This window comes from Eubalaena glacialis, chromosome 1, assembly GCF_028564815.1.
Source record: "Eubalaena glacialis isolate mEubGla1 chromosome 1, mEubGla1.1.hap2.+ XY, whole genome shotgun sequence".
Classification (NCBI taxonomy): Eukaryota; Metazoa; Chordata; class Mammalia; order Artiodactyla; family Balaenidae; genus Eubalaena; species Eubalaena glacialis.
Genome location: NC_083716.1, coordinates 63,488,852 through 63,514,461, shown reverse-complemented (window position 1 = coordinate 63,514,461; position 25,610 = coordinate 63,488,852). Strand labels below are relative to the sequence as shown.

Sequence of the window (25,610 nt, the reverse complement as noted above, 5' to 3'; positions counted from 1 at the left end):
TTAATTTTTGTGCCTGAATAATATCCCATTGCATGGATACACCACGTTTTGTTTATCCATTTGTCCATCGATGGACATTTGGTTTGTTTGACCTTTTGACTATTAAAAATAATAATGCTCGAACGTTCATGTGCAAGTTTCTGTGTGAACATAGGTCTTCATGTCTCTTAGCTGTATACCTAGAAGTGGTATTGCTGGGTCTTATGCTAACTGCTTAATAGTTTGAGGAACAGCCAGACTATTTTAAAGTGGCTGTACCATATTACATTCCCATCAGCAATGAAGGAGGGTTCAGTTTCTCCACATCCTCTCCAACGCTGCTATTATCTTTTTGATTACAGCTAAACTAGTGAGTATGAAGGGGTATCTCATTATGGTTTTGATTTGCATTTCCCTGATGACCAGTGACATCGAGCATCTTTTCGTGGGCTTATTGGCCATTTGTACATCTCCCTTGGAGAAATGTCTACTCAGATCCTTTGCCCATTTTTAAATTGAGTTATTCATCTTTTTACTGTTGAGTTGTAAGGGTTCTTTATATATTCTAGATAAGTCCCTTGTTAGATGTATGATTTGCAAATATTTTCTCCCATTCTGTGGGTTGTCTTTTCATTCTCTTGGTAGTGTCCTTTGAAGTATACCTATTTTTAATTTTGATGAAGGCCAACTTGTCTATTTTTTCTTTTGTTGCTTATGCTTTTGGTCTCATATCTAAGAAACCATTGCCTGATCCAAGGTCATGAAGATTTATACCTATTTTTCTTCTAAGAGTTTTAGCTCTTTCATATAGGTTTTTGATTTTGAGTTAATTTTTGTTGATGGAGTGAGGTAGGGTCCAATGTCATTCTTTTGCATGGGACTATCTAGCTGTCCCAGTACCGTTTGTTGAAAAGACTGCTTTTTCCCAGTTAAATGGACTTGGCATCCTTGTTGAAAATCAGCTGACCATAGACACATGGTTTTATTTCTGGACTGTCAATTCTATTCCATTGATCTGTATGTCTCTCTGTATGCCAGAACCATGCTGTCTTGATTACTAGTTTTTAAATGGGATATTTGCTACTTTGTTTAAATACTGTTAGTACCCCAATGCAGATAGCTTAGAAAATACAGAAAAACATTAAGGATAAAAAAAAATCAACCGTTATCTCACTAAGGAAAGATAAAATAAAGATGCAAATGTGTTGCTATATGTTTTCTATACAGATATATATATATAATATATAATTTATTTTTTTCCAACATAGTAACACACTATGAATAGTCTTGTAGCTTACGTTTTCTGTTTAGCAATTTGCCATAAACATTTTTCCTTGTCAATAAACGTTCTCTGAAAACATGATTTTCTGTGGCTGCCTCATAGTCAGCTATATGAAAGTGCCCTAATTTACTCATGTAAACTTCTGTCATTGATTACTGACTGGCCTGTTTTTACCAGTATAAACAGTGCTGCCGCAAACATCCTCAAAAAAAACCTCTGTGCCATGATTCTGACGATTTCCTTAGGGAAATTCCGGTCGGTGGAACTGGAAAAAAACCTGGAGTTTTATTGTGCCAAATGGCCTCCCAGAAATCTGTACCATTCCCACTAGAGGAGATCTTCACAAAAACTACCACGTGGAATACAGTCTGACTCAAAAGCTGTTTAGGAGTTGTTTATATACTTTAAATATTAATCCTTTCTCAGATATGTGATTTGCAAGTATCTTCTGCAGGTTTGCCTTTTTACTCTGTAGATAGTGTCCTTTGATGTACAAAAGTTTTTCATTTTGATGAAGTCCAATATATCTATCTTTTCTTACCTGTGCTTTTGGTGTTATAGGTAAACCCAATGACATGAAGATTTCCCTCTGTGTTTTTGTCTATGGTTATATATATTTCATAGTGCTGATATCAGTCACTTATTGCCTCAGTAAAGCTGCATAACAAACCACTACAACAATCATTTACTCTCACTTATGTGTCTATGGGCTGACTGGGAGGGTCAGCAAATCCAGGCGAGGCATGACTGAGCTTGATTCTGGGCCCTGTGTGGGTTCAGTCTGCTCACTCTGTCTGGGGCATGTTCTTGTGAGGCTGAAAGGCAGGAGCTCGAGAGGCAAGCCCCTCTGCACAAGGATCATGCTTCTGCTAGTATGGAGCTTGGCCAGAGCATCCATTGGTCAAAGCAAGTCACATGGTCAAGCCCAGCATCAAGGGTGGGACAGCATCCTCTGCCTACCATGAGACCCCAGCGTGGGTGTAGATGCTCAATCCTATGCAGAGTGAAGGGTTGGGACTAATAATTCGATCATCCACAGTGATGACCAGGGGGTGGGAATGAACTTGGCAGGTTTGAGGCTGAGAAATGGCTAGTGTGCCTGAAATACGGTGATGGAAGGGGTAAGGAGGAAAGTGCCACTTACGGATGCATGAAAGATATTTGTTAACTGAATTAATCAAAAGAATGTATCAATGGAAGTGAATTTACTGAGATGGGAAAAGCAAGGATGGGAACCTATTCAGAGAAGAAATTGGATCGCTGTTGGATAAGTTAAATGTTAGAGACACACCAAGAGGAGATGTTAAGTTGGCAGATGGCTGTATGGGGTAAAGTAGACTCTGCTTGCAAGGAGCTGAGGGTCTTCTTGCAGAAGGAGCATGTGTGAAAGTCTAACTAACCCTTGCAGCTGGGATAGCTGTCTCCAAAAATGTACGAAGGACAAGGGGAGCTGAGGATCCCACTGCCGGCAGAGATCCAGGAAGGCTTCATGGAAGAAGTGGCATTAGAGCTGTGCCCTGAAGGGGGAGCTGGACATGCAAGGTGGGGCCAGGTGGTCCTCCAGATGGAGAGAATAGCCTGGCCGAGGCACAGAGGGAGAACACAGAGTGTGGTGACTGGCAGTGACCCCTTGAGGGAGAGGGTGCAAATTTCAGCAATGTGCCAGAGCTGGGCCACAGTCTGTTGGCTGTTACCATGCTGGTGAGTCGGGAGATAGGAGAAAGGTGACCTTGATCAACTCTATTCTTCCTCCCCACCCTGATGGGACTGGGGATCTGAGGATCAGGAGCCTCAGCTGCCTTTTCTGGAACTCAGAAATAGAGTGAGTGCCCAGTGCTAGTGAAGGTATGGGGAAACTGGCCCTTTCCTAATTGTTGGAGGAAGTGCAACTTCGGGCACCCTCTTTGGAGAGCAGTTTGTCAACAGCTATAAAAATATGAAAATCTCCCACTTCACACGGTGTATAGACATGGGAACAAGGATATTCATTGTGGCTTCATTCATTAATGCGAAAGGTTTAAAACAAACTAAATGTCCATCAGCAGAGGTTAATTATGGTCCCCCTGTATAGAACACTCCACAGCTACTAAAAAGAGCAAGGCAGCTCTGTGTGTACTGAGATAGAACAATCTTCAGGATACGTTGCCATGAGAAACAGCTAGGAGTAGGATAGCATGAATACCCCTTGATTTTTTTTTTAAGAGGAGGAGAGAGCTATATGCTATATCCTTACGTGTACCTACAGTACTTCAGGAATTCTTGATTGCCTCTGGGTGTGTGTGGGCTTGGGTAGAAAGGAGACTCACTTACCGCTCTACATCCTCCTGTACAATTATTTACCCTGCCTGTGTATGACTTCCAAAAAGGACAGAATAAAATATAGTTCCTGCTGAATGATTTTTTAAAAAGTATAGGTTGAGGGGACTGAAGACACCTAGCCTCCTGTGGAGGATGCTGGACCACCTGACACGCCACCATGGGGGTCTCAGGCTGTGCCCCTCTCAGTCCTGCTTGGCTCACCTGCCCCCGGTTCACTCAGTGGGAGCTTTGGGGAGGGACCCAGGGAAGGGCACAAGAATATAATGGCCACAGGGTGGTCTTTTCCCTCCTTCCAAGTAGGGTCCCTGTAAGTGCCCTTCCATCCTAGCAGCCTCCCCAGACAGTGGCCTGGATGGTGTGGGCTTTGAAGCGTGGCCATCAGTGGCCCTAACGGTGTGCCTGCAGGCATCTCCTTGCACGCACAAACATCTCTGTGTGTAGTGGTGGTGAATAATCCCCAAATTGTCTTTGATTTCTGCAGTGTATTTCTGTATTTCTAGTCAAAGTTGAGTGCGTCTGATTTTATGGGAATTCATAGCAGTTCAAACGAAATCGTGGCACCCTGCTGTGAAAATCTCTCATTCCTGAGAAGCTGAAATGCTCAGGTGTCCCCTCCTGCCCTTTCCCTCCCCCACTGCTCTGTCCCTCTTCCTGTCCCCTTGCCTGCTGGGACGGAAAGCACTGCCTCTCGGCACGCTGAGTGCACCCTCTGGCCCTGCGTCTCCTGCCTGGGCTGCGGGGAGAGGTGGGAGACGGTGACAGGAGGGCCTGCCCGGGAGCTGAGCCCGGAGTGGGCTGGTTTCCCGGAAGAGGAGAGAGTGCCTTGCTCCGCAGCAACGAGGAGCACGCTTTCTCGCCTGTCCAGGAAGCCAGGCTGCGATGGGCTTCATCTCGGGTTTGGCGCAAAGGCATTTGATGAAACCCCTGCGGATTGGGAGGGGTTTGCGAGGAACCTGGCTCCCTCCAGCCTGGGGAAAGGGGGGGGGGGCAGGAAGGAGGGGCCCTCCAAGATTGGGCCAGGGGCCCCCCTGCAGCAGTTCACAGAGCCCAGTTTGCAGATGTGAGAGAGCGGATGAGTACATTCGGGCACTCGTTTTACTTTTAAATTTCAGGTCCTCCCCCTGACCCCCCACCTGGGGAGACAAGAGCCCTCAGAGAGGGCCAAGCTTCAGACCTGGGCCTGGTCTCCAAGGCCTCGGCTTTAGCCACTCTGTTGCTAATGCGTCTCCGCGGGCGGAGCAGGGGGAAGTCCTCCTGATGATGGGCCTCATCGGACCTCCTCCCCGCGGTGTGGGAAGGTAGCCTGGCTGGGCTGGCAGGGCAGAGAGGCAGGGCCTCAGAACTGGGACCCACTTCCCGGGAGGGAGAGAACTCCTGTCCCTAGAAGGGTCTGAGCAGCTGCAGAGGGGTGCGGTTAACCTGAGGACCTGCCCAGCTCCGAGGGTCTCCTCTGGCGTTCAGACCTAGGACCGCGGGCCTCAGCAGAGCATAGAAAGGAACTTTCTAATCAGAGTTGTCTGTCTGTTCACAGGCTGCTGGCAACGTTTTGGTAGGGTGGACACAAGCTAGGTCTCTGATTGTTAAAACATTGAGTGTTTATTATAGAAAATGAGGAAAATGAAAATCGTATATAGAAGAATATAAAATCAGCCATAAACTCACCAGATGAAACCACTGTTTCATGTAACAGTCCTGTACGTGTGCCCCCCCCCCACACATGTACACAGCCGTACACAATCCTCTGAGCGCTTCCTGTGGACATCCCACAACTGAACCAGTCCCCCTTAGCTGTCTGGGCTGTTCTGCTGTCATAAATAACACAGCAGTGAATGTTCTGTGGCTGAGTATCCATGCACGGCCATGATGATTTCCTCAGCTAAAGTTCTGGATGTGGAATTGCTGGGCCACGAGGGTGTACACATCTTCAGGCTCTTCATACAAATTTCAGATATTGATTGATTCTCAGCCAAGTTGCCTCAGCTTGAGGGTGTGGGAGCCCTGGTGATCTCGTCCCTCTGGTGGCTTCAAGTGCTGATGACGCCCGCATTTACATCTCTAGCCCCACCTCAGGCCTGAACTCTAGTTGAGGGTGTCCTCCTGCCCCGTCCAGCATTGCTGCTTGGCTGTCAGCAACCATTCCAAACTCACTGTGCCCCAACCTGAGCTTCTGATCTTGCGCCTCAGCTGGTCCCACCCGCAGCCTTCCCCTGTCCTGGTTAACCGCAACTCCATCCTTCCAGGTGCCTGGGCCAAAGCCCTCTGCTCGGTTCTTTCTAGCACAGCGATATCCTCTCCAGCAAGAAACCCTCTCAGCTGTACTCTGAAAATGCCCAGAATCTGCCAGATCTCACACCCGCTACCCCTACCCTGCTGGAGCCCCCAGCATCTCTGGCTTGCATCACTGTGGTAGCCTCCACACCTGTCTGCCCGTATCTGCCCTTGCCTCCTACTCTGAGTCCTCAACTCTGCAGCCAGAGTGCTCCTTTAAACCTTGAGTCACTCTCATCCCTCTTGGCTGTCTGAAGACCACGACTCCCAGTTTACTCATGTCCGTGGTTGACAAGGTGCCCACGGTGGTCCCATTGTTCTCTGCCCTCACCTCTTACAGCTCTCCCCACGGTGCACCCCGCTTCAGCCACACTGGCCTCCTCGCCGTTCCTCAGGCGTGCTAGCACATCTTGCCTCAGGGCCTTTGCAAAGGCTGTTGCCTCTGTCCAGAAGGCGTTTCTCCCAGATAACCACATGGCTCGTTCTCTTGCTTCCTCATGTGTTTGTTCATATATCACCTTCAGTGGTACTCAGACCTCTTGCCCCGCTCCTTCCTTCCTTCCTTAGCACTTACCATCCCGAACACACTGTAGAACTTGTTCACCGACTCTCTGTGTTGGGCTCCCTTAGGCATGCCAGCTCCCCCTCCACCAGGTCTTCAGCCTGTTCTCTTCTCTAGGCCGCTGTCTAGCGCAGTGCCTGGCCCACAGCAGGTGATGTCGGGGCAGACATGTGCAATGGGGCCACACCTCTCCGTGTAGCTCATAAGCTCTCTCAGGTATAGGTGGAGGCTTTGATTTTATTTGGGGGGGAGGTGATTCCTATGTGGGGGTGAGTCCTGGGATGCTGTAACTGTGCCACCTGCCAGAGCCTCCCCTGCTGGCCCTCAGCCCAGGCCTCCACGAGCAGCAGGTCTTTATGGGCTGATGACAGGACAAGGTGAAGGCCAGTGTGGGCAGGGTTGCTGCCTTGAATCTGGGAAATTCTGTAGTCTGCTCCCTCCAGGGACAAAGGTGTTAACCTCTAGGGGATGGTGCTGGAGGAGGCATGGGGGGTGCGGAGGGAGGACTTGGTCACCCCTGATGGTATGTGCATTGTCTTATTGGTACTGGTTCCGGGGCAATGCCTGTCAGATGCCAGCGTGGAAGGGCAGACTAAACAGGAGCCTGCTCCCCAGCCCTAGTTGTACCTCTTCTTCTGGCACACGCACTCGGCCTTGCTGCTGGCTCCTGTATACTGTGGCTGTGGAGCATGTTGTATTCTCACCCAGGTCTGGCTTAATAGCCTCTGAGTAGATGCAGGGTCCTGCCCAGGGCCTTTCCACCAGGCCCTCAGTGTGGGCCTGCCCTGGGGCACATGTCTGAGCTCAGCAAGGGTTGGGGCTGAGGCTGGGAGACCTTGGGCTTGAGCACTTACTGGCTGTGTGACCTTGGGCAAGTTGTTTAACCTCTCCAAGCCCCAGCATGTAGGACACACTACACACCACGGTGGCTGGCATGTACTATGTGCTCAGTAAGTGTTAGCAGTAGGCATCCTTGAACTCTGTGCAGCTCACATCTCAGCTCCCCTAGAAGGCTCAGGAGTTCTCTCTTTGCATGGCCCTGGGCAGTGACAGGCGCTGTTGCTTTTTGATACCTCACATGCATTGCCAGCCATTCTCATGGCCCTGTATCCTCCCACAGTGCCTGGTTCAGGGCTTGGCATGAAAACGGATGTTGGAGGTTGGCAGCCTGAGGGCTTTGGGTCCTGGCTTTGGGTCTTCTTGGCAGTGGGTATGTTCGAGAGATTTCTGGAAAGCTTCCTGTGAGAATGGGTTTTGGGACAGCCGGCTCTAACCCTGCTTGTACCTCTGGGACAGGTCTCTGGCACTTATCCCAGGCCGGACAGGAAGCCCAGCACAGAAGGGTGTGTGTCTACGTTTCCTGGTCCAGTGGGGACAGGTGAGGGTCAGAGGGAGCTCAGGCTGAATCCTGAGGGTGGCACAGCCTCGCATGGTAGAGAAGGCCATGCAGCTCTGCTGGCCGGGAGGTGGGAAGGCCGTAGGCTGGGGGAACAGCTGTTTCACAGGGCGGAGCGAGGTCAGGCAATTCCGGGGGACCCATGCCGCTCGCTGCAGCCCCAGCACCTAGGGAATGCCGGCAGACAAAGGCAGCGTGTATCGCAACACCTGGCCTGGAGGTTGGGGCCCAGGGGCCTCTTCCCATTGCCACTAGCCTCTGTTCTCTCTGGAACTTGCTTTCCTCCTCTTGGCCAAAGGGACCAGAGGAAGAACAAGATCTGGGATCTCTGGGAAAACCCAGTAGTAGGATGGACCCACTTTGTCCTGCCTACTCTGCTTCACCCTTTGGAGCCTGTGTCCCCTTGACCTAGCGTCTGTGCCGCCTTGCCCCAAGGCAAGGATGGAGTGTCAGGATGGAACAAAGATTGTCCCTGCTGTTGGATGCTCCAGAGGTGGCCTCTGCCAATCCTGTCAAGTGAGGGCTGTGTCTGGCTGCCCTTGACTGACAGAAGGGGGGCACTGAGGCAGTGTGAGTGCCTCTGAAGGGGAAACAGACATTTAAGGAGAGAGGATGGGGACAGTGTGCCCAGCAGCGTCAGAGCCGGAGCCAGCTCATGGAAAGTGAGATGCATCATGCACTCGTGTGTGTTGTGCACACATGCTCACTTCTTTGTGTCACATTCATCCTCTGTCTATTGTGTTGTGTATTGTCCTCCTTGAGGGAGGGGCCATGCCTTCCCCTTTCATAGATTAGGAAACGGGGTGGGCAGGGTGGGGGTGGACAGCAGCATGGTGTGATGGAAATAGCGTGGGACTCAGGTCCAATCCTAAGTGACCTCTCTGAGCCTTAATTTCCTCATCTGTAAAATGGGGACAATAATATCTACATTTTAGAGATATTTGGGAAGATTGAATAAAGTCATACCTGTGAAAATCCCAGGCTTGTGGGAGTTGCCTAGTAAGTGTTCATTTTCTTCCTTCCTTTCTTCCGCTGCAAACTTCCTGCAACACCCAGCAGAATGGTGTGCACTCCCAGCTATTTGTGGATGATCTTCTTAGCAGATGTTGTTTAATTCTCATAACAGCTGGTTTCCAAAGGCAGAGGGCTGGAGATTTTTTTTAAAAGTCACTCACTCACTATGAGATGTCAGAGTGTCACTTAATTGCTCTGTGCCTCGGTTTCTCCACTTGTAAATCAGGGATAATGCTTGTGATGCTGGCTAGCTTCTTTGTAGCATATGGTAGGCTAATGCAAGATAACAGATGGAAAGTGGTTTGAACATTTAGAAAAAGGCGTCATGCTCAACCTCACTGGTAGTTAGGGAAATGCAAATTAAAACAACAAGGCCATTCCATTTTTCATGCTTCCAATTGGCAGCCATTTAAAAGAGGGATCACTTCCAGGTGGGCACAGAGGCCCTCTCATACACTTCTAGATGGAGTGGGAATTGCCACAGTCTTTACAGAAGGTAATATGACAGTGTCTAAGAGAAGTTTCCATACGTGCTCTGTGTTGTATTTAATTGGCTCATTAATGCTACTGTTGGAGAACCAAGATTGAGAGCAAAGTCCCAACACAGTTACATGCAGAGAGATGTCCACGGTGACATTGCCTGTGTGGCAAGAACCTGGAAACACTCAGATACGCAACAATAGGGGATGTTTGTCTCCATGACGAAACATCCATACCATGAACTGTTATCTAGCTCTGAAAATGGAGGAAGTGGATGTGGCAGTGTTGACCTGGAGGGTTGTCTGTGAATTCTTATGACATGAGGAAAGTGAGTTTCTTTTGTGTAGAGGGTGACTTCATCGTGCTAAAGAGAAACAGCAGCCACTCCACTCGTACACATTTGTAATGTGAACATATCTGCTTGGGTGTGGAGAAGGGCCTCGCAGGGTGCACGCCAGGCCCAATCTGCCCACTCTGGCCATCAGACAGGTCATGTTTGGCTCATGAAAATGGAATTATTTGCCAACATTTAAAAATTGAATTCATAGTAAAAGCCAAATTTCCAGCTTTTCATTGAGAAAAATCAGAAGCTCTGGGCACACTGCGCCCACATTCCCTCTTGGCTGAAATACATAAGCAGCTGCTGCTTTTGGACAGAGTGTGTGGCCTCCAAATGGCCATCATTCCCACCACTGGGGTCTCCTCATTTATATGCCCTGCCTGCCTGTGTGATAGGCTGCTGACCTCTGGAAACGCAAGGGGGTGGAAATACAGGGATATGATGGGCATTTGTCTTTTATTACGTGACAACATCTTAGAATCTTTTATTTCCCACATCACTGTTTCATACTTGGTAATTAGAACATTTTCAGTACAGTATTCAAGGAAAATACGAGGGCACCGCGGACCATTGTGTGTGGTGTGGGACAGGATCCATCCTCCACTTGGCACGGGGCTGGGAGAGGGAGTCGGCTCCAGGTCCGGAACCAAGAGATCTGAGCCCTGGGCCCTTTCTGAAGCCCGTGCCCCGAGGTCTTGCAGAGATGTGAAGTCTCTCCACAAAACCCTTTTCTTCAGCTCCCTTCTCCTCCCCAAGGCTTTCCTGATCATTTATTGATGAGGGAGGTGGTGTGTCAACTTGGGTCCAGATGCTGACCCCACCACTCACTAGTTGGGGGTCTCTGAGCAAATTGTTTAATGGCTCTCGGCCTTCAGACCCCACCTTGTGAACCGGGGAGGATAATGTCTCCCAGGCGAGGTGCACAGTAGGTGCTCCCTGAAGGAGGATGTGTGGGCCCTTGGCTAGGCCGTGGGGATGCAGAGGTGAGTGGGCTGTGAGCTGAGACACGGAGGTGAGACAGCGTTAACAGGGCTGACTGTTCAGCGGAAGGCAGGGATCCCCAGCTGAGGAGCGTGGGACCCTCCCGGTGTCACTGCTGGTCTCCAGGGAGGCCTGCTCTGGAGCCGCTGCAGGCGTAAGAAGGAACCAGAGGGCCGTGGCCCTGCTGTAATGGGGCCGAGCAGGCCACAGCCGTGATGGGAAGGTGCAGCCCTCCCACCGCCCACCCCCTACCCCCACCCCACTACACTTAGAGATGGGAGCTTGCTTTGCTGAGCCTCTGGCAGCTGGACCCCAGCTCTCTCTAGAGCTTAGCTAGAGAGAAAAGTCTGGCTCCAGCTTTCCACAGACTTGCTGGGGGTCCCTGGTCAGGTTACCTCCCTTCTCTGTGCCTCTTTGGACACCATGGCCTGGTGGCTCCTTTCATATCCAAGGTTATGAGATGATACTGCAGATATAAAAACAGGAAAAGACATGTTCATTGGGCACTTTGGCTGGGGGGGGGCTGCCGACCCGCTCTGAGACCCCTGTCTTCCCGCTCAGCACCCACTTCTTAACTCTGTCCCCACTAACCAGGTTCCGCCGCTCTCGGGGGATGCTGTCCTGGAGGATAGAGGCAGCAGCCCCTCCCTCTGCCCACTGAGCCCCGCGTGTGTCACAAACCTGTCCCTGTGCCCCCTGAGCCCTGCCCACAAGCCGTGCAGTCGGCGCCTACGAGGGCACAGAGGGGAATGTTGCCCCTGCCCTCAGCCCAGTCGTGCCACACCACTCTTAGCACTGGACGATGACAGAACCCCAGGGTACAGACCCTCTCTTCTTCCCCCGCCCCCGGTCTGCACTGATTCTCTCTCCTCCCTTCTCAGGCCCAATTCTCCCCGAGCTGCAGGGGTGAGGCAGTGCTGCACAGCCTGCAAGAGCAGGCGCTCCAATAGGACGTTTCTCACCCTCCCCTCCTTTTGTCCCCAGGAGCCATGAGGTGCCACGTCGCTTCCAGCTGCCTCGTGGTCTGGCTTTCTGTGCTGATCTCTGGATGCTGTGGTAAGTTCAATCCTCCTCCTTCTCTCCCCGCAGCGAGCATGGGAGGCCGGGCTGGACGGTGTGTGGTTGGCGTTTGTGCTCTGGGACTCTGAAGACCCTGCCTTGCTGTGTGTGTGTGACTGGGCACTCACTCCCCTTTCTGGGCCTCAGTTGCTTCTGCAGCCCTCACAGGGCTGAAAATACCAGCCATCCCCAGGGCCTGGGACACATGAGGGAAGGGGAGGAGCCTTGAGAAATACTTGAGCTCTAAGGGGAGGCATCTATGACCGTGAACTGTCCTTCTTCTGGGATGCGGGGACTGGCCCCAGTTCTAGTCCGTTTCACAGTTGTCTTTTGAGCACCTACTGTGTGACACTGTGTGCCCTACTGTGTCCAACTCTGGGGGTATGGAAGAAATGACATTCTCGGGCGCTCAGGGGCTCACCAGGGAGAAAGACACAGATAGGATTGCTCTAAGCAGGGTGGATAAAGTGGTAATAAAGGATGTACAGAGCTCCAGAGAAGCCCATCAGAAGAAAAGATTAATTGAACTTGTGGGCACAGGAGAGACCCAGCCAGAAGGGAGATGTTTCATCTGGGCTCTGAAGACTGAGAAGTCGTTTTAAAGGTGGGAGAGGGAAGAAGGGAATCCTGGAGGAGGGAATAGCCTGAGCGAGGGTGTGGCTGCCAGAAGTCTTTCTTCTCTGCAGGGAGGGCCAGCCCTCCTTCCCCTGGCCTTGCAGCAGCCAGGTCAGTGCCAGCTTTAGTGCCCACGGAGGAGGCCAGGAGAGGCCTGGGCATTTGCCTCTCCTGGACAGCGGAAGCAAATCAGCTCTGGTCTGCACGAAGGAAGGCCAGGACAGCAGGCACAGCTGGCTCGGTGTCCCGCGGGACCAGGGTGTCCTCAGGGAAGAGCTATGGGCAGAGCGTGCCTGGCGACACAGGCAAACATATTCCTGAGGGGCGTCGGCTCCTTCTTTCACTCCAGGGAGCCGGGAGCCTCTGGAGGAAACCAGAGCTTCATGCTTGGTGGACTGCTGCTGGCATCCTGCTGCCCGAGAGTCCCTTGAAGGTCCCCTCTCCTGGCTTCCATGCTGGGAGGGATCTCTGCTGGAATGCCCCTGTGATGGGGAGCTCACTCCCATCCAAGCAGCGCAGGATTATGGCACAGCCTCAAAGACTCTCAGGGGCAGAGCCAGAAGGGGTCTCAGACCCTCTTTCCCCTCCTGGCCCACTTTACGAAGGAGAAACTTGACACCTGGAGAAGCAGCTGGCCCAGGGTCGTACAGCGCAGGGCCCAGCGAGGCCTCGATCCAGGTCTCTGTCCTCCCGCTCCTCTCTGCCCCATTCGGGGAGGGCTCAGTGAGGGGCACCTGAGACCCTCAGCTCTGACCCTCTGGGTTTGCTTGTTGGTGTCCTCGGACTCCTCAGGGACTCTGTGACCTTGGGCACTCATGCCCTCCCCCGCCCTCCCCGTTAAAAAGAAATAAAACAGGTGCTAACAGTTTGGCTGCCTTCCTAGAAGAGGTGCAGTCTCCCCTTGAGCTCTCTAGATCAAAGGCGGCTCATGCATCCAAATTGCAGCAGCCATCATAACAGTGATGCTGTGCACAGGACACCTCTGGCAGGGAGGCAGGGTGAGAGGGCAGTGAGGGCTTTTTGTCATCATCTTGAGGCTGGGAAATGGTGGCCAGAGAGGTAGAGCGATTTGCCCAGGCCACACAGCAGCGAGTGGCAGGGCATACAAGGCCTCACCCCTGGTCGCTGCTCTGTGCTCCCTGTCCTGTGCACCTTCCCTGTCATGAGTTGGGGGCGGGGTCTAGGGCTGTGCCCAGCATGGACCGCAGTGAGAACCACTGTGCCTTCAGGGGCCTGGGCAGGTGGGCCTGGGCTGGGCTCGGGCTTTCCTGGTTCCAGTCCGGGCTCTGCCACTTGCCAGGGTCCTTCAAGCCCTGAGAGGAATCCCCTGTCCCATCCCACGGTTCTGAGTGAAGTCTGTGCTTCCTGGTCTGGTGGATGCCTTGTCCTTCCCACATCGCGTGCCTTGACGGCTCCGCTCCTCCACATCTGCCTAGCTTTGCTTCCTTCCGGGATCTTTCCCTTCCTCGCCGCGTGTGGAAGGCCTGTCATCCAGCACCGCAGCTCGAATCTGCCTTCTCTGTGATCCTCCCCCTCTCCCCTTCTCCTCTCAGGCCTGTGGTGGTTAAAAGCTTGATTCTTGTTTGGGTGTTTGAAATAAATATTTAAAGCTGGTGGACCCGCATCTACTTTGTAGGGCAGGGTAAGCGTGAGTGGGCCAGGGATGCGGGGAGAAGGCGTCCAGGGCAGAACAAACAGCAGGTGCCAAAGCAGGGAATGAGCATGTGTGGGGCGGGGACAGAGGCGTGCATCGTGGGTGCGGGCAGCTGGACTCTCGTTCCTTCACAGAAGTCGCCCGTTGTCCCCTCCCCTCGCACGGGCACTCACGTTCCCACTTGGCCGGAGGCCTCACAGCTCCTGAGGCAGCAGTTTGCCTCTGGAGGACACAGCCTTCATGCCTTAAAAGTGTCTTTTAAGAGAACAAGCGAAAACTGTGGGCACCCCCCTTTCCCACCCTCCCATCACCCTCCCAGTCCCCACTGGCAGCCCAAGGCCACTGGGCTTCCTAGGGTGGGAGCCTGTTCCCAGATCATGGTCCTGCTTGGTATGTGGCAGGCGTCGTACGTCCCCGAGGCTCTGCCCAGCCGCCTGTGCAGAGCTCTCGGTGGCTGATTATTGGCAGGTCCTGTAAAACAAAATTTGAAAACGAACGATGCTGCTGCAGGTGACGTTTTTTCTGGCTGGTTTCCTTCCCACTGCCCCAGCCTGAGCCCATGCCGAATTCCCTGGTCACCCCTGAGCCTTCTACCCTGGCTCAGCTGCTTTCTGTAAGGGAGCTCAAGGCCCCCAGCAGGGATCCAAAGCCTCCCCCTCTGGCTGAGCAGGCAGCACTGTCATTAATACCAATATTAATAATAGCTACCATTTATCGAGTGCTTGCTGTGTGCGGGAGCACAGCGCTAAGTGCTTTATGTATGTAATCTCATTTAGTCCTCAACACAGCCAAGAAGTAAGTCCTATTGTTATCGCTATTTTACACCTGAGTAAACTGAGGCATGGGGAGGTCATATGACTAGAAAGAGGCACAGAGAGACTACAAACAAAGGTGAAGCCCTTGACCACTGGCCTCCTTCTGAGGCTCTTGTGTGTGCAAGGAGCTCCAGGTTCCTCATATGAGAGGGTGGAAGGGTGTTGGCGAGTGCATATGTGTAGTTGTGGTGGTCAGGGAGGGCGTCCTGGAAGAAGGGACATCTAAGGCAAAACTTGAAGGATAAATAGGAATTTGGCAAGTGAAGGCAAAAGGGCCAGCAGTCCTGGCCAGGAGGGGAGAGAGAGGCTACAGTGCTTGCAGAACCAGAAATGACATCAGCTTGGGTGCCTGAGCAGAGGGGGTGGGGGTGGAGATTCCATTAGTTCTGCCTGCTCCCCACTAGGAGGTCTCCAGCAATGAGGGAAGTACTAGCCTCTGTGTTCTTGAGCCTGGCCCAAGCTCTGAGGGAGCCAGGTCAGCAGAAATGAGGGAGGAGAGGGCTGCAGCCCACCCATGTTCAGGGCCCCTGGAACACCCAGCAGGAGCTGCTTACGTGTGTGCTACACGATGTCGGCCCCATGTGAGACCGACCAGCCCCCCATCCCTGGTTGGTAGGGGCAGAGGGGGAAGTGCCCTCATTTGCCTCCTTCTGGGATGTTTTCCAATACAACAACCAGTTCTCCAACTCTCCAGACACCGACTGTGTGTCCAACAATTCAATTCAATTCTGATGCTATCTACCCAGAGTTAGTGCCAGATTCCACAGATTTAAGGGTTCAGCTCTACTTTAGATGCTAGTGGTGAGTCCCAGACCACCTGTACTTCTGACCAACTGGCTATAAATCAGGGCTTCCTACTACCCTTTCTCAGGTTCAGTTAGCTAGAATGACTCAGAGAACTCAGGGAAATACTTTACTTACATTTACTAGTTGAATATAAAGGATACAACTCAGGAACAGCCAGATGGAAGAGATGCATAGGACAAGCTATGCGGGGGTGGGGTCGGGTGGAGCTTCCATGCCTCTCCAGGTGTGCCATCCTCCCAGCACATGGATGTGTTCACCAACTTGGGAACTCATCAAATATTGGGAATCTCCAGCTCCCCTCCCCTCCCTAGAGGTTGGAGGTGGGCTGAAAGTTCCCCATCTAATCACTTGGTCTTTCCGGTGATCAGCCCCTTCCTGAGGCTCTCTGTAGAGGCCCCACTCTAAGTCTCCTCACTGGGAAAAAGGGAACCCTCCTACCCTGTTGGTGGGAATGTGAATTGGTGCAGCTACTATGAAGAACAGTATGGAGGTTCCTTAAAAAACTAAAAATAGAGTTACCATATGATCCAGCAATCCCACTCCTGGGCATATATCCAGAGAAAACTCTAATTTGAAAAGATACATGCACCCCAGTGTTCGTAGCAGCACTATTTACAATAGCCAAGACATGGAAGCAACCTAAATGTCTATCAACATATGAATGCGTAAAGAAGATGTGGCATGTATACGCAATGGGGTACTACTCAGCCATAAAAAAGAATGAAATAATGCCATTTGCAGCTACATGGATAGACCTAGAGATTATCATACTAAGTGAAGTAAGTCAAACAAAGAAAGACAAATATCAATGGTATTGCTTATATGTGGAATCTAAAATATGACACAAATGAACTTATTTACAAAACGGAAACAGACTCATGGACATAGAAAACAAACTTATGGTTACCAAAGGGGAAAGAAGAGGGTGGGGAATTAGGAGTTTGGGATTAGCAGATACAAACTACTATATATAAAATAAACAAGGTCCTACTGTAGAGCACAGGGAGCTATGTTTAATATCTTTTAATAAACTATATATAGTGGAAAAGAATATGAAAAATAAGATATTTATATGTATGTATAACTGAATCACTTTGCTGTACACCAGAAATTAACACATTATAAATTAACTATACTTCAATAAAAATTTTTTTAAAAATTTAAAGATAAAAAATAAATCACCTCATTGGCATAAACTTGGGTGTGGTCAAGCGGGCTCCTTATGGATCACAAAAGACCCTCCTATCACTCTGGAAATTCCAAGGAGTTTTGAAGCTCTGTGCCAGGAACTGGGGGCAGAGACCAAATATATTTCATATTATACCACACTACTGAAGGCCTCTGGGGGGTTGCTCAGGGGACAGAGGAAGCCAGCCTTGGGGAGGCTTTGTGTGGGGGACTTGTGATATGGAGGACTCTTCATAGATGTGAAATTCCTCAGCCCATGACGGTATCACGCTGTCCCCTTCCAGAGCCAGCCCCCAACCTGAGGCTGTCACAGAGTGGTACAGGGTTACCTGCACAGGCTTCCAGGTCTGGGTTCCAGTACGGCCCATGCCACCCTTACTAGCTGTGTGACCCTGGGCAAGTTACTAGTTACCCCCTCAAAGCCTCATTTTCCTCAATAGTAAAATGCGGATGTGACAGCACATGTTGGACCCTGAGGATTGATGGAGATGGTATAAGCGGCTGGTACAGAGGAGGGTTCCATAGATGGCAGCTATTATTATTGTTGTTGTTGTTATTATTGTTATTAATCACATGGCATCAGCTGGCCATTCCTTCACACAACAAATAGCTGCTGAGGGCCTTCTAAGTGCCAAGTCCTGTCTGGGCACCAGGGTTGCAGCATGTAACACAGCAGACAGCCCTTGTCCTTGCCAAGCTCCCAGTCTATCTACAGCTGGGAGGCCCAGTAGAAATACAACATGAGCCACATGTGTGGTCTTACATTTTCTAAGAGGCGCATTAGAACAGAAACAGGTGAAACTCATTTTAATAATGTATTTGACTTAATCCAGTATAGCTACAATCTTATTTCCGCGTCATCAATATAAAAGACGAATGAGATATTTCACACCCACTTTTTTGTACAACATCTTCAAAATCCTGTGTGTATTTTACACTTCAGCACATCCTAGTGTGGACCAGGTCTCAATAGCCACACGTGGCTCGTGGCCTCACTGACCGAACGACTTGACAGCCTTCTGCCTGCCTACTGGCGTTACTCCCCATTTGCCTCGAGGCAGAACAGCGAGCTGCCAAGGTCCTGGAAAGGTGGCTGCAGCACTGGATGCAGGTTCAGTGCCCACTGGAGCCCCTACTCTGTGCCCCTTGCAGAACGCATGGAGCTGGCACAAGGGTACTTGACTGATGCTCTTGTCCTCTAACTTCCAGGCCAGGTGAACCGACTGCCCTTCTTCACCAACCACTTCTTTGATACGTACCTGCTGATCAGCGAGGATACGCCTGTGGGTGAGTTGGCACAAGGGCTGGTGGGCAGGCTGGGTGGCGTGAGGTGGGCTCCTTTCCCACAAGTGAAAGGGATCTTAGAGATTGAGCTGATCTTCCCCCTGTTATTGGAAACTCTTCCATGGGGTCCCTGATGGGTGTTCGTGTGGCCTCTGCTTGGTTGCCTCCAGGGATGGGACACTCACTACTTCCTGTGGTGGCCTATTCCAAAAGAGAGGAGTTCTCAGTGTCAAAGAGTTTATCACATTGAGCCCAAGTGGCTTGACTTTCACTTCTGCACTAATTTTGTCCTACAAAATGCCTCGTTCCTCTTCCTTGTGAAAATTTGAAGATGAAAGCTCTTGTAGAGTTTGTTTTGTAGCCTTTTGTACTTTTCTGTGATTACTGAGTTTTCTGCACTGAGTATGCCTGTTTTTTTGTCATTAGAAAAAAATTATCTAGGAAGTGATCACAAGCATCCTGGTGCCTGCTTCTCACCACCCGCCCCCAGCTTGAGTCACCTCATCACCCAGGTCTATCCTCACGAGCCCCTCCCGAGGGCCTGGCTCCTACACCTGCAGCTGGAGGTCGGCACGCATAGCCCCATGGCCTTAGCTCAGCTCTAGGGACCCTGAAGCTTCTTAGGAAATGGGGTTGAATTGAACAAACCCATCTTGCAGCTGTGCTGATGGGAAGGCACTAGCTCTTGTGAGCACGCAGGAAAACAACGCCAGGAGGTGCCACTCACCTCCACCAGCAGTCCCTCTTATGTCCTCTCATTCTTGTCTGTGTCATTTTAGAGAAAGTGCTTGTAATCTGGGGCTTCTTACACTCAGGTCTGCCTGCTTCATGGGTATCAGGGTGGGGCTGTGCGCCAGAAGCAGCACGCATCAGCAGCCAGCATGGTGCATCTTTCTGGAGCATCACTTATACTTGAAAATGAAGCAGGATGGCTTGGAGAGGGGAGGGCTGTGAAGATACTTAACTAATAGGTCATTTAAAGCACTCTTTCATATATGTAAAACCAAACATAGATGCAAAATCCTTCAAAGAATATCTCTGCTTGAAGAGGGGAGCCTTAGTGGGCCCCAGACTCTCCCCTGCTGTTTGCAGGGGCACACGAGAAGCCCCCTGCAGAGGTCTTTCCTTCCACTCTTCCTTTTGTTGTGGGTAGGTGCTGGGCACAGCAGGTGTTCTGACTATTGTGGGGATTGTCCCCATGGCCCAGTGACACTCTGTGTCTAGGGCTGTGGGGACCCACTGTGTAGAAAGTGGCCACTCTTTTGACGATTAGCAGCCCCACGCATCAGCATTGTGAGGCTGGATTTGGGGATTGGTGTTTGGGCATCTGGGTGTTTGAAGTGTCCAGGAAGGAGGCAGATTGCCTCTCTGGAATGTTCTTCCAGAGGCTTAGCTCACCTTCTGAGGGGTGGAGAGGATGGCCGGCAGTCCCTTGGGGACCCTGCTGAGCTGGTTCCTCCCTTCTGAGTTGGGTCAGGGGGTGGTGTTTGTGGGCTCCTAGATTCTTCCTGGCTCCTCCGCAGGCCCAGACCTGGCGTGGGACTGGCACGGAGCCAGCAGAGAGGTGCCCAGTGCCTGTGGATCTGTAAAAGATGAATGTTAGCAGCATTTATCACCACTAGGGGTTCTGCTTTTTCCAGTTCATTCATCAGTTTATCAGATATAGATGGGGTGCCCCCTGTGCCAGGCCTGGGTGCTGTGGATTCAAAGAGGAATTCGACGGAGGGATAAAGAAGTCAGCGTCGCGGGTAATAGAGGCTAGGTTGGCTGTCCGGTTAAGCCCCAGTGGGGGGACTGAAGGGGGAGGAGTCATGCCTCTGGGGGCAGGGCAGAGCAGGAGGAAGCAGGAGAGGTTAGGGGGGAGGTGGTGGCTCTTGAGCAGGGTCCTGAACGGGTTCTTTCCATTGCTTCACACACTATTTCCTGTGGCTGATTTTTTTTTTTTTTTTTTTTTTTTTTGGCTGTGTTGGGACTTCATTTCTGTGCGAGGGCTTTCTCTATTTGCGGCAAGCGGGGGGCCACTCTTCATCGTGATGCGCGGGCCTCTCACTATCGCGGCCTCTCTTGTTGCGGAGCACAGGCTCCAGATGTGCAGGCTCAGTAGTTGTGGCTCACGGGCCCAGCCACTCCACGGCATGTGGGATCTTCCCAGACCAGGGCTCGAACCCGTGTCCCCTGCGTTGGCAGGCAGATTCTCAACCACTGCTCTACCAGGGAATCCCTACCTGTGGCTGATTTTTATAAGCGTCTGTTTGAACCTCATCCTCCTGGAGGTTCCTTTGTGGTGGAGGCAATATATCTGGGATAGGCAGGCCCCTGAGGCAGAGGTGTGGCCAGCCACTCACTGAACGGGGCTGCTGGCAGGGAGAGGCCAAGGCCCCCTCAGGTGAGCGGCGCCAGCCCCATCACCCCATCTGTGGCCCTGCATTGCCCCGCTCCGCCCTGAGGGTGGGGTTCTCAGAGGCCTGTGCTGAAGGGAGGGTGATGGGGTTGGGTGGGTTGGCTATTGCTCAGCCAGTGCTGGTAGTGGTACGCCCTGGGCTGGACGCCCCCAGTGAGCCCTCCAGCAGGCCTTGCTCCAGTTACCTTTGGCTCTGGCTCTTGATTGTCTTTTGCAAACGTGGGCATCAATTGGCCTCCAGGAGTAACTCCCAGGACTCAGCCCCATTATGGCTGTGTTCGGCAGTCACAGCGGGGGCGGGGGGGGGCATCTGATGCAGTGGGGATTGATCCCTGGCTCTAGGAGGCCGCAGGAATGAGAGAGGGTTCAGTGAGCTGGAAGACAGCTCTGCTCATCTGTCTGGGCAGGGGCCAGTGCTGAGCTGGACCGCACCCTCCTGGCCTCCTCCCTTCCTTTTGCATCAGGATGGGGCAGCACAGCTCTGCCCTGAAAGTCATGAGCCCAGTTTCTGTTCCTTGCTGTGTGGCACTGGGCACAGTGCCTCCTCTCTCTGGGCCTCTATCTCCCCATCTCACCAATGAGAGGGCATTGGAAAGATGGGCCCAGTGGCCTTGAGCTGGGGCAGTCCTGCTAGCCCAGGGTGTCACATCTCTGGGCCCTCAGATAACACAGCCCTGGAAACCTCCACTGAGTGCTGTCACCTACTTGCCCTGGGCCATTCAGAGGATGCATATGGACTCACGTGGACAAAGCAGGGTGCAGACCTCTGACCAGCAGTGGCCAGGGTGAGGGTAAGGGTGGAAACAGCTTGTCAAGGAGACTGGCCCTTTGCCTGCCATGTGGAATGGGGTGGCCTAGAGACTTGACTTTGAGGCTTGCCTCTCACTAACCCTTTGCTCTCTGAATCTCAGTGCTCCAAACTGTAAAATGGGATGGAATAGTCTCCCTTCTGGATTGTTGGGCTGTATACATACACTATAGTTAACTCCAAAGCTTCCACACCTAGAATCCTTTGTTGTTACACAAAAGAGAACTTATGTGTGTCCCAGGGATGGCTGGTTGGACTGTCCTGCCAGCCACGGGCTTGCAAGGGGGACAGACAAGCACATAGGTGAGCTGGGTCCAGTGGGGTGGTTGGTACCAGTGGCTAGAGCCAGAGACCAAACTAGTCTGAAAATGTCAGCTTACCAGAGGAGGAGGTCAGAGCTGCGGGCAGACCAAACTTCCAGCTCTGGGACAGATTATCCGGCTTCTGCTTGGACCCCCAATGAAGGGGAACTCATGATCTTACCAGGCTGCTCATTTCTGTGCTGTGGGGACAGTTCTGGGAATGAAAAAGTCTTCCTAATATTACTATGAAACCTGTCCCTGCAACTCCTGCCCACTGAACCCAATTTTGACCACTGGAGCCTTACAGAATAATAATGATAACATAACATATGATATACAGTATATATATAATATATATTATTATACTAACAATGTTTACTGAGTGCTTGAGGCAGTGTCCTAAGTGTTTTAATTCGTTTTTAAATTCCTTTTAAGAATGGAAGGTAGAGTTTGATTACAGGCTCTGTCAGAATGTAGTTTCTGTGAGTGTGCTCTCCTGGGTTAGAGATTGGGACTTTCATTCACCCCAAACCTTCTGAGCCTTTCCATTTTTCATGCTCTTGCCGCAGTTTCCGACCGCGGGCCAGCGGCCACGTGCTGGAGAGCGGAATGGGAGGGCACGGTCCAGCCATCTGAAATCCCGTGCGGAGGCTGCATGTTCCATCTCTATCTCCTCCTATCTCAGCTTCCAATTCCCTCTGCGTGATGTTCTTTTTGTAGACCATCTCCCAGCTGGAAAAGACAGAAGCCAAATGAAGTCATTAAGTAGCTCTGCCCTCCCCTGGCCTGTTAACATCCAGGCCCCCCTTGTCCCTGTTTGTCTTCTCCAGACGTGAACCTCCGTCACTGGCAGCAGAGCCCGGCCTGGGCGGGGCAGAGCAAGAGCACAGTGAAGACTTGATGCCTGGTCAGGCTGGCTGGCATAGCCCACACCTCGGCCCTGGCTGTCGGCAGCGAATGGCCTCATGGCACCTTTAGGATGAGGGACAGGGTGCAGGGATGCTGTCTCCAATCGCCCTCCCCAATCCACTCCAAACACTCCACCAATATTGCTCATGTCGAGATCACCGACCACCTCCCTGTGGCTAAAGCTGACCGTTAATCCTCAGGCCTTGTGGCCTTTCAGCAGTTATCTTTATTTCCTCCAGGACATCACCTCTGGCTGTGCTTTCTCAGTCTCCTTTGCCTGTTCCTCCACCTCTCCAGGACCTCTTGGCATTGGAGGGCCCCAGGGCCCAGATCCTCTATCTCTTCTCCATGCTCTCACTCCCGTGCCATGCCTAGTCTGGCAGCTCTGGGTACTACCTGTGTGCTGACAGCCCTGAGGCTTCTACCTTCTGCCTGGGCCTCCTTGCACCAGAGATTCTAGACTCATATACCACCTCTCCATCCATTTCCACGTGGATGTCTCAAGGGCTCTCAACCTCGGTCTAAAGCGGAACTCACAATCTTCCCCGCAAACCCCTGCTTCCCTGCAGCCTTTCCCATCTCAGTTAGTTGCAACTCCATCCTTCCAGTTGCTCAGACTAGCAACTTGGGGTCTTCCCTGACTCTTCCCTTTCCCCCCCACCTCATATCCAATTCATCAGGAAATCCTTTTGGCTTGATCTTCAAAATATTTCCAGAATCTTCTCACTTCTCACCGCTTCACTTCCTACCACCACAGGCCAAGTCTGGATTATCCCAACAGCTTCCCGATGGTCTCAGCGGTCCCCCTGCTCCCTCTGCCCTGCTGCAGCCTTTCTCACCCTCCCAGCCAAGTGGTCAAGGGGTCCTTTACAACCTGAGACAGAGCCTGTCACAAGGTCAGCTCAAGTCCCTTCACCCACCTGGAACGACAACCGTGTTCTTAAATGGCATCGAGGCTGTTTGCAGTCCAGGCCCTGCTACCACTCAGACTTCACCTCCTTCCCCACACCCCCAGCTCGCTCCACTCCAGCCGCACCAGTCGCCCTACAGTTCCTTGAGCATGAAAGGCGAGTTCCTACCTCTTGCTCTTTGCGGTTGCTGCTCCTTTTGCCTGGAACGCGATGAACCTCCGTTGGTCAGTCAAGTTGGTTCACATGCCGCCGCCTCTGTGTGGCCTTCCTGGCTTTCTCCAGGCGGGGTTCAAGGGCTGCTTCCTTTGCTTCCTCCTTCTCTGTTAGTCCCAGTCGCACTGCTGTTATTACTCAGCTGCTCATCTGTCTCCCCTGTTGCCCTGTGAATGCTTCCACGTGCCTGGGCCATCTCTATGTCCCCTGGGCCACCCCACCTCCCCGTGCCTGGCTCATGCCTGGGGCTTGAGGTGCCTTGGGGGAGGAGTGAAGTCTGGAGTATGTGAGTGCGGGGGGAACCTTCCAAGGCAGGGGCTGGGGCTGACTCCATGCCGGCTCGCCATCCTTCTGGAGTCTCAGGCCAGGCGCCCCCTCCCCAGGGTGTCAGGAGCGAGGTGTTGGTGATGACAGGGATGGCTGCCCAGGGAGAGCGCCCAGGAGAGCATGTCTCCCAGATGGCCCAGATGCTGTTTGTGCCTGCGCTTGTGAACGGCAAAGCCCACACCGTGCGAGGGTCATGTTTTTAATCACCCCAGCTGCCTGCCCACCCCAGGCTGTATGTGGCATATTTGCTGGGGACGCTCGGGGCACTGAGCCCTGGCTGGCCTCCAGGGAGGGACACAGAAGCAGCAGCATGAAACCTGGCTTGGAGGCACCGAGCTGACTTAGGAGTTCTGAGGGGATGGAGGGCATCTAGTCCGTCTACCTTGGCTGCCACCCCAATCCTCACTCATCAGGTCCTGGAGGGGGACAGTGTCCCTTGGGGCTGGGTCCCAAGGTCACTCCTCCTATCCCAATTCTAAATACCCCCAGTCCAAAGCCTCCCAAGTGCCTAGAGAAAGGAGTGAGGGCTCTTTATCATGGCCTGTCATCTACCACTCCTCACCTGCTCCCCATCGCGGGGACCCGCTCAGCACCCCAACACCTCACCTCTGTCTCACCGCCACACCCTCACCTGTGCTGTCCCTTAGGCAGGGAGTGCCATTTCCCCTTCCCTACCTGGTGAATCCCTACTCATCTTTCGAGGTGTAGCTCAGATGTCACCTGCCCTGGGAGGGGCCATAGCCTCCGCCATCCCCCACCCTCTGTTTGCTTTGAATTCACCTCTATGAAAGCTCTTAGCAAGTCCTATCATGGTTATTTGTGTGTAACTCCCCATCGGCTGTTCATTTTTACTTATTATCTTAATTAATATCAACGTTACAGTTAATTATCATTTTGGTATTTATGTACAATATAAGATTGTAGAGCGATACTATTAGCTAGCGTTTATTGGCTGCCAGCCTCCGACCAGAGCCTCACAGTGAATCCCAGAGAAGTGGCGTCATGTCCACTGTACAGCCCAGCAAGCTGAGCCTCCTGGCACATGTCCTCTGTGCCAAGCACAGTGCTTGGTACAAAGTGGGCCTCAACGGTTGCTGGTCGGATGAGTAGTGGGATGAAGGAAGAATGAAAGGCTGAGTGGATGTTGAATGTCTTGCTGATTCCCCTCCCCTTGGCTCCTGGTCCCTCTATGTGTCGCCAAGGTGGGTGCTCATGGAGCCGACTTCCCCAGGCAGACCCTCCCAGACCTCCAAAGCAGCTTGAGCCACAATTCAGGTGATAATGCCCACACTAATCACCTACACAGCTAAATTAGTCTTGTCAGGAGCCATTAAGGCAGGACCTCGGGATTCATTAGGATGCATCAGGCCCAGGCAGCGCCTGGCACCACTGCCAGACGGCGCTGATTAATTTCTCTGCAAACTCCATCAATGCCCAGCTGTTTCGTCTGGACCCAGCGAGAGCAATTTTCAGGTGGGCTGACCCGCATCGGCGGTCTCAGTAGACGGAGGAGCTGTGTGCCTGCAAGCATGCGGACAACTCCCTGCAGGGGCAGGCCCCACTGGGCGCAGCGTGGGAGATGCGAGGATGCTGACATGAATGGCGGGCGCGTGGGCAGCACACACTCAGGGATGGCATGACGTCCAGGCATGAGGCTCCGGAGCAGATATGAAGAGGGGAGGGTTAGAGGGGAATC

The 25,610-nt window shown here is 52.1% G+C and overlaps 1 protein-coding gene across 1 annotated transcript in view; it reads left to right on the top strand.

Annotated features, from left to right (window-relative positions):
* Positions 1 to 25,610, top strand: part of CDH23 (cadherin related 23) — a 428,638-nt gene that overhangs the window by 24,826 nt on the left and 378,202 nt on the right. The window contains exons 2-3 of the mRNA XM_061181180.1: positions 11,606 to 11,677; positions 17,969 to 18,046. Of these exons, the coding sequence (XP_061037163.1) occupies positions 11,611 to 11,677; positions 17,969 to 18,046 (145 nt within the window). The 5' untranslated portion in view covers positions 11,606 to 11,610. The remainder of the gene's footprint in view (positions 1 to 11,605; positions 11,678 to 17,968; positions 18,047 to 25,610) is intronic.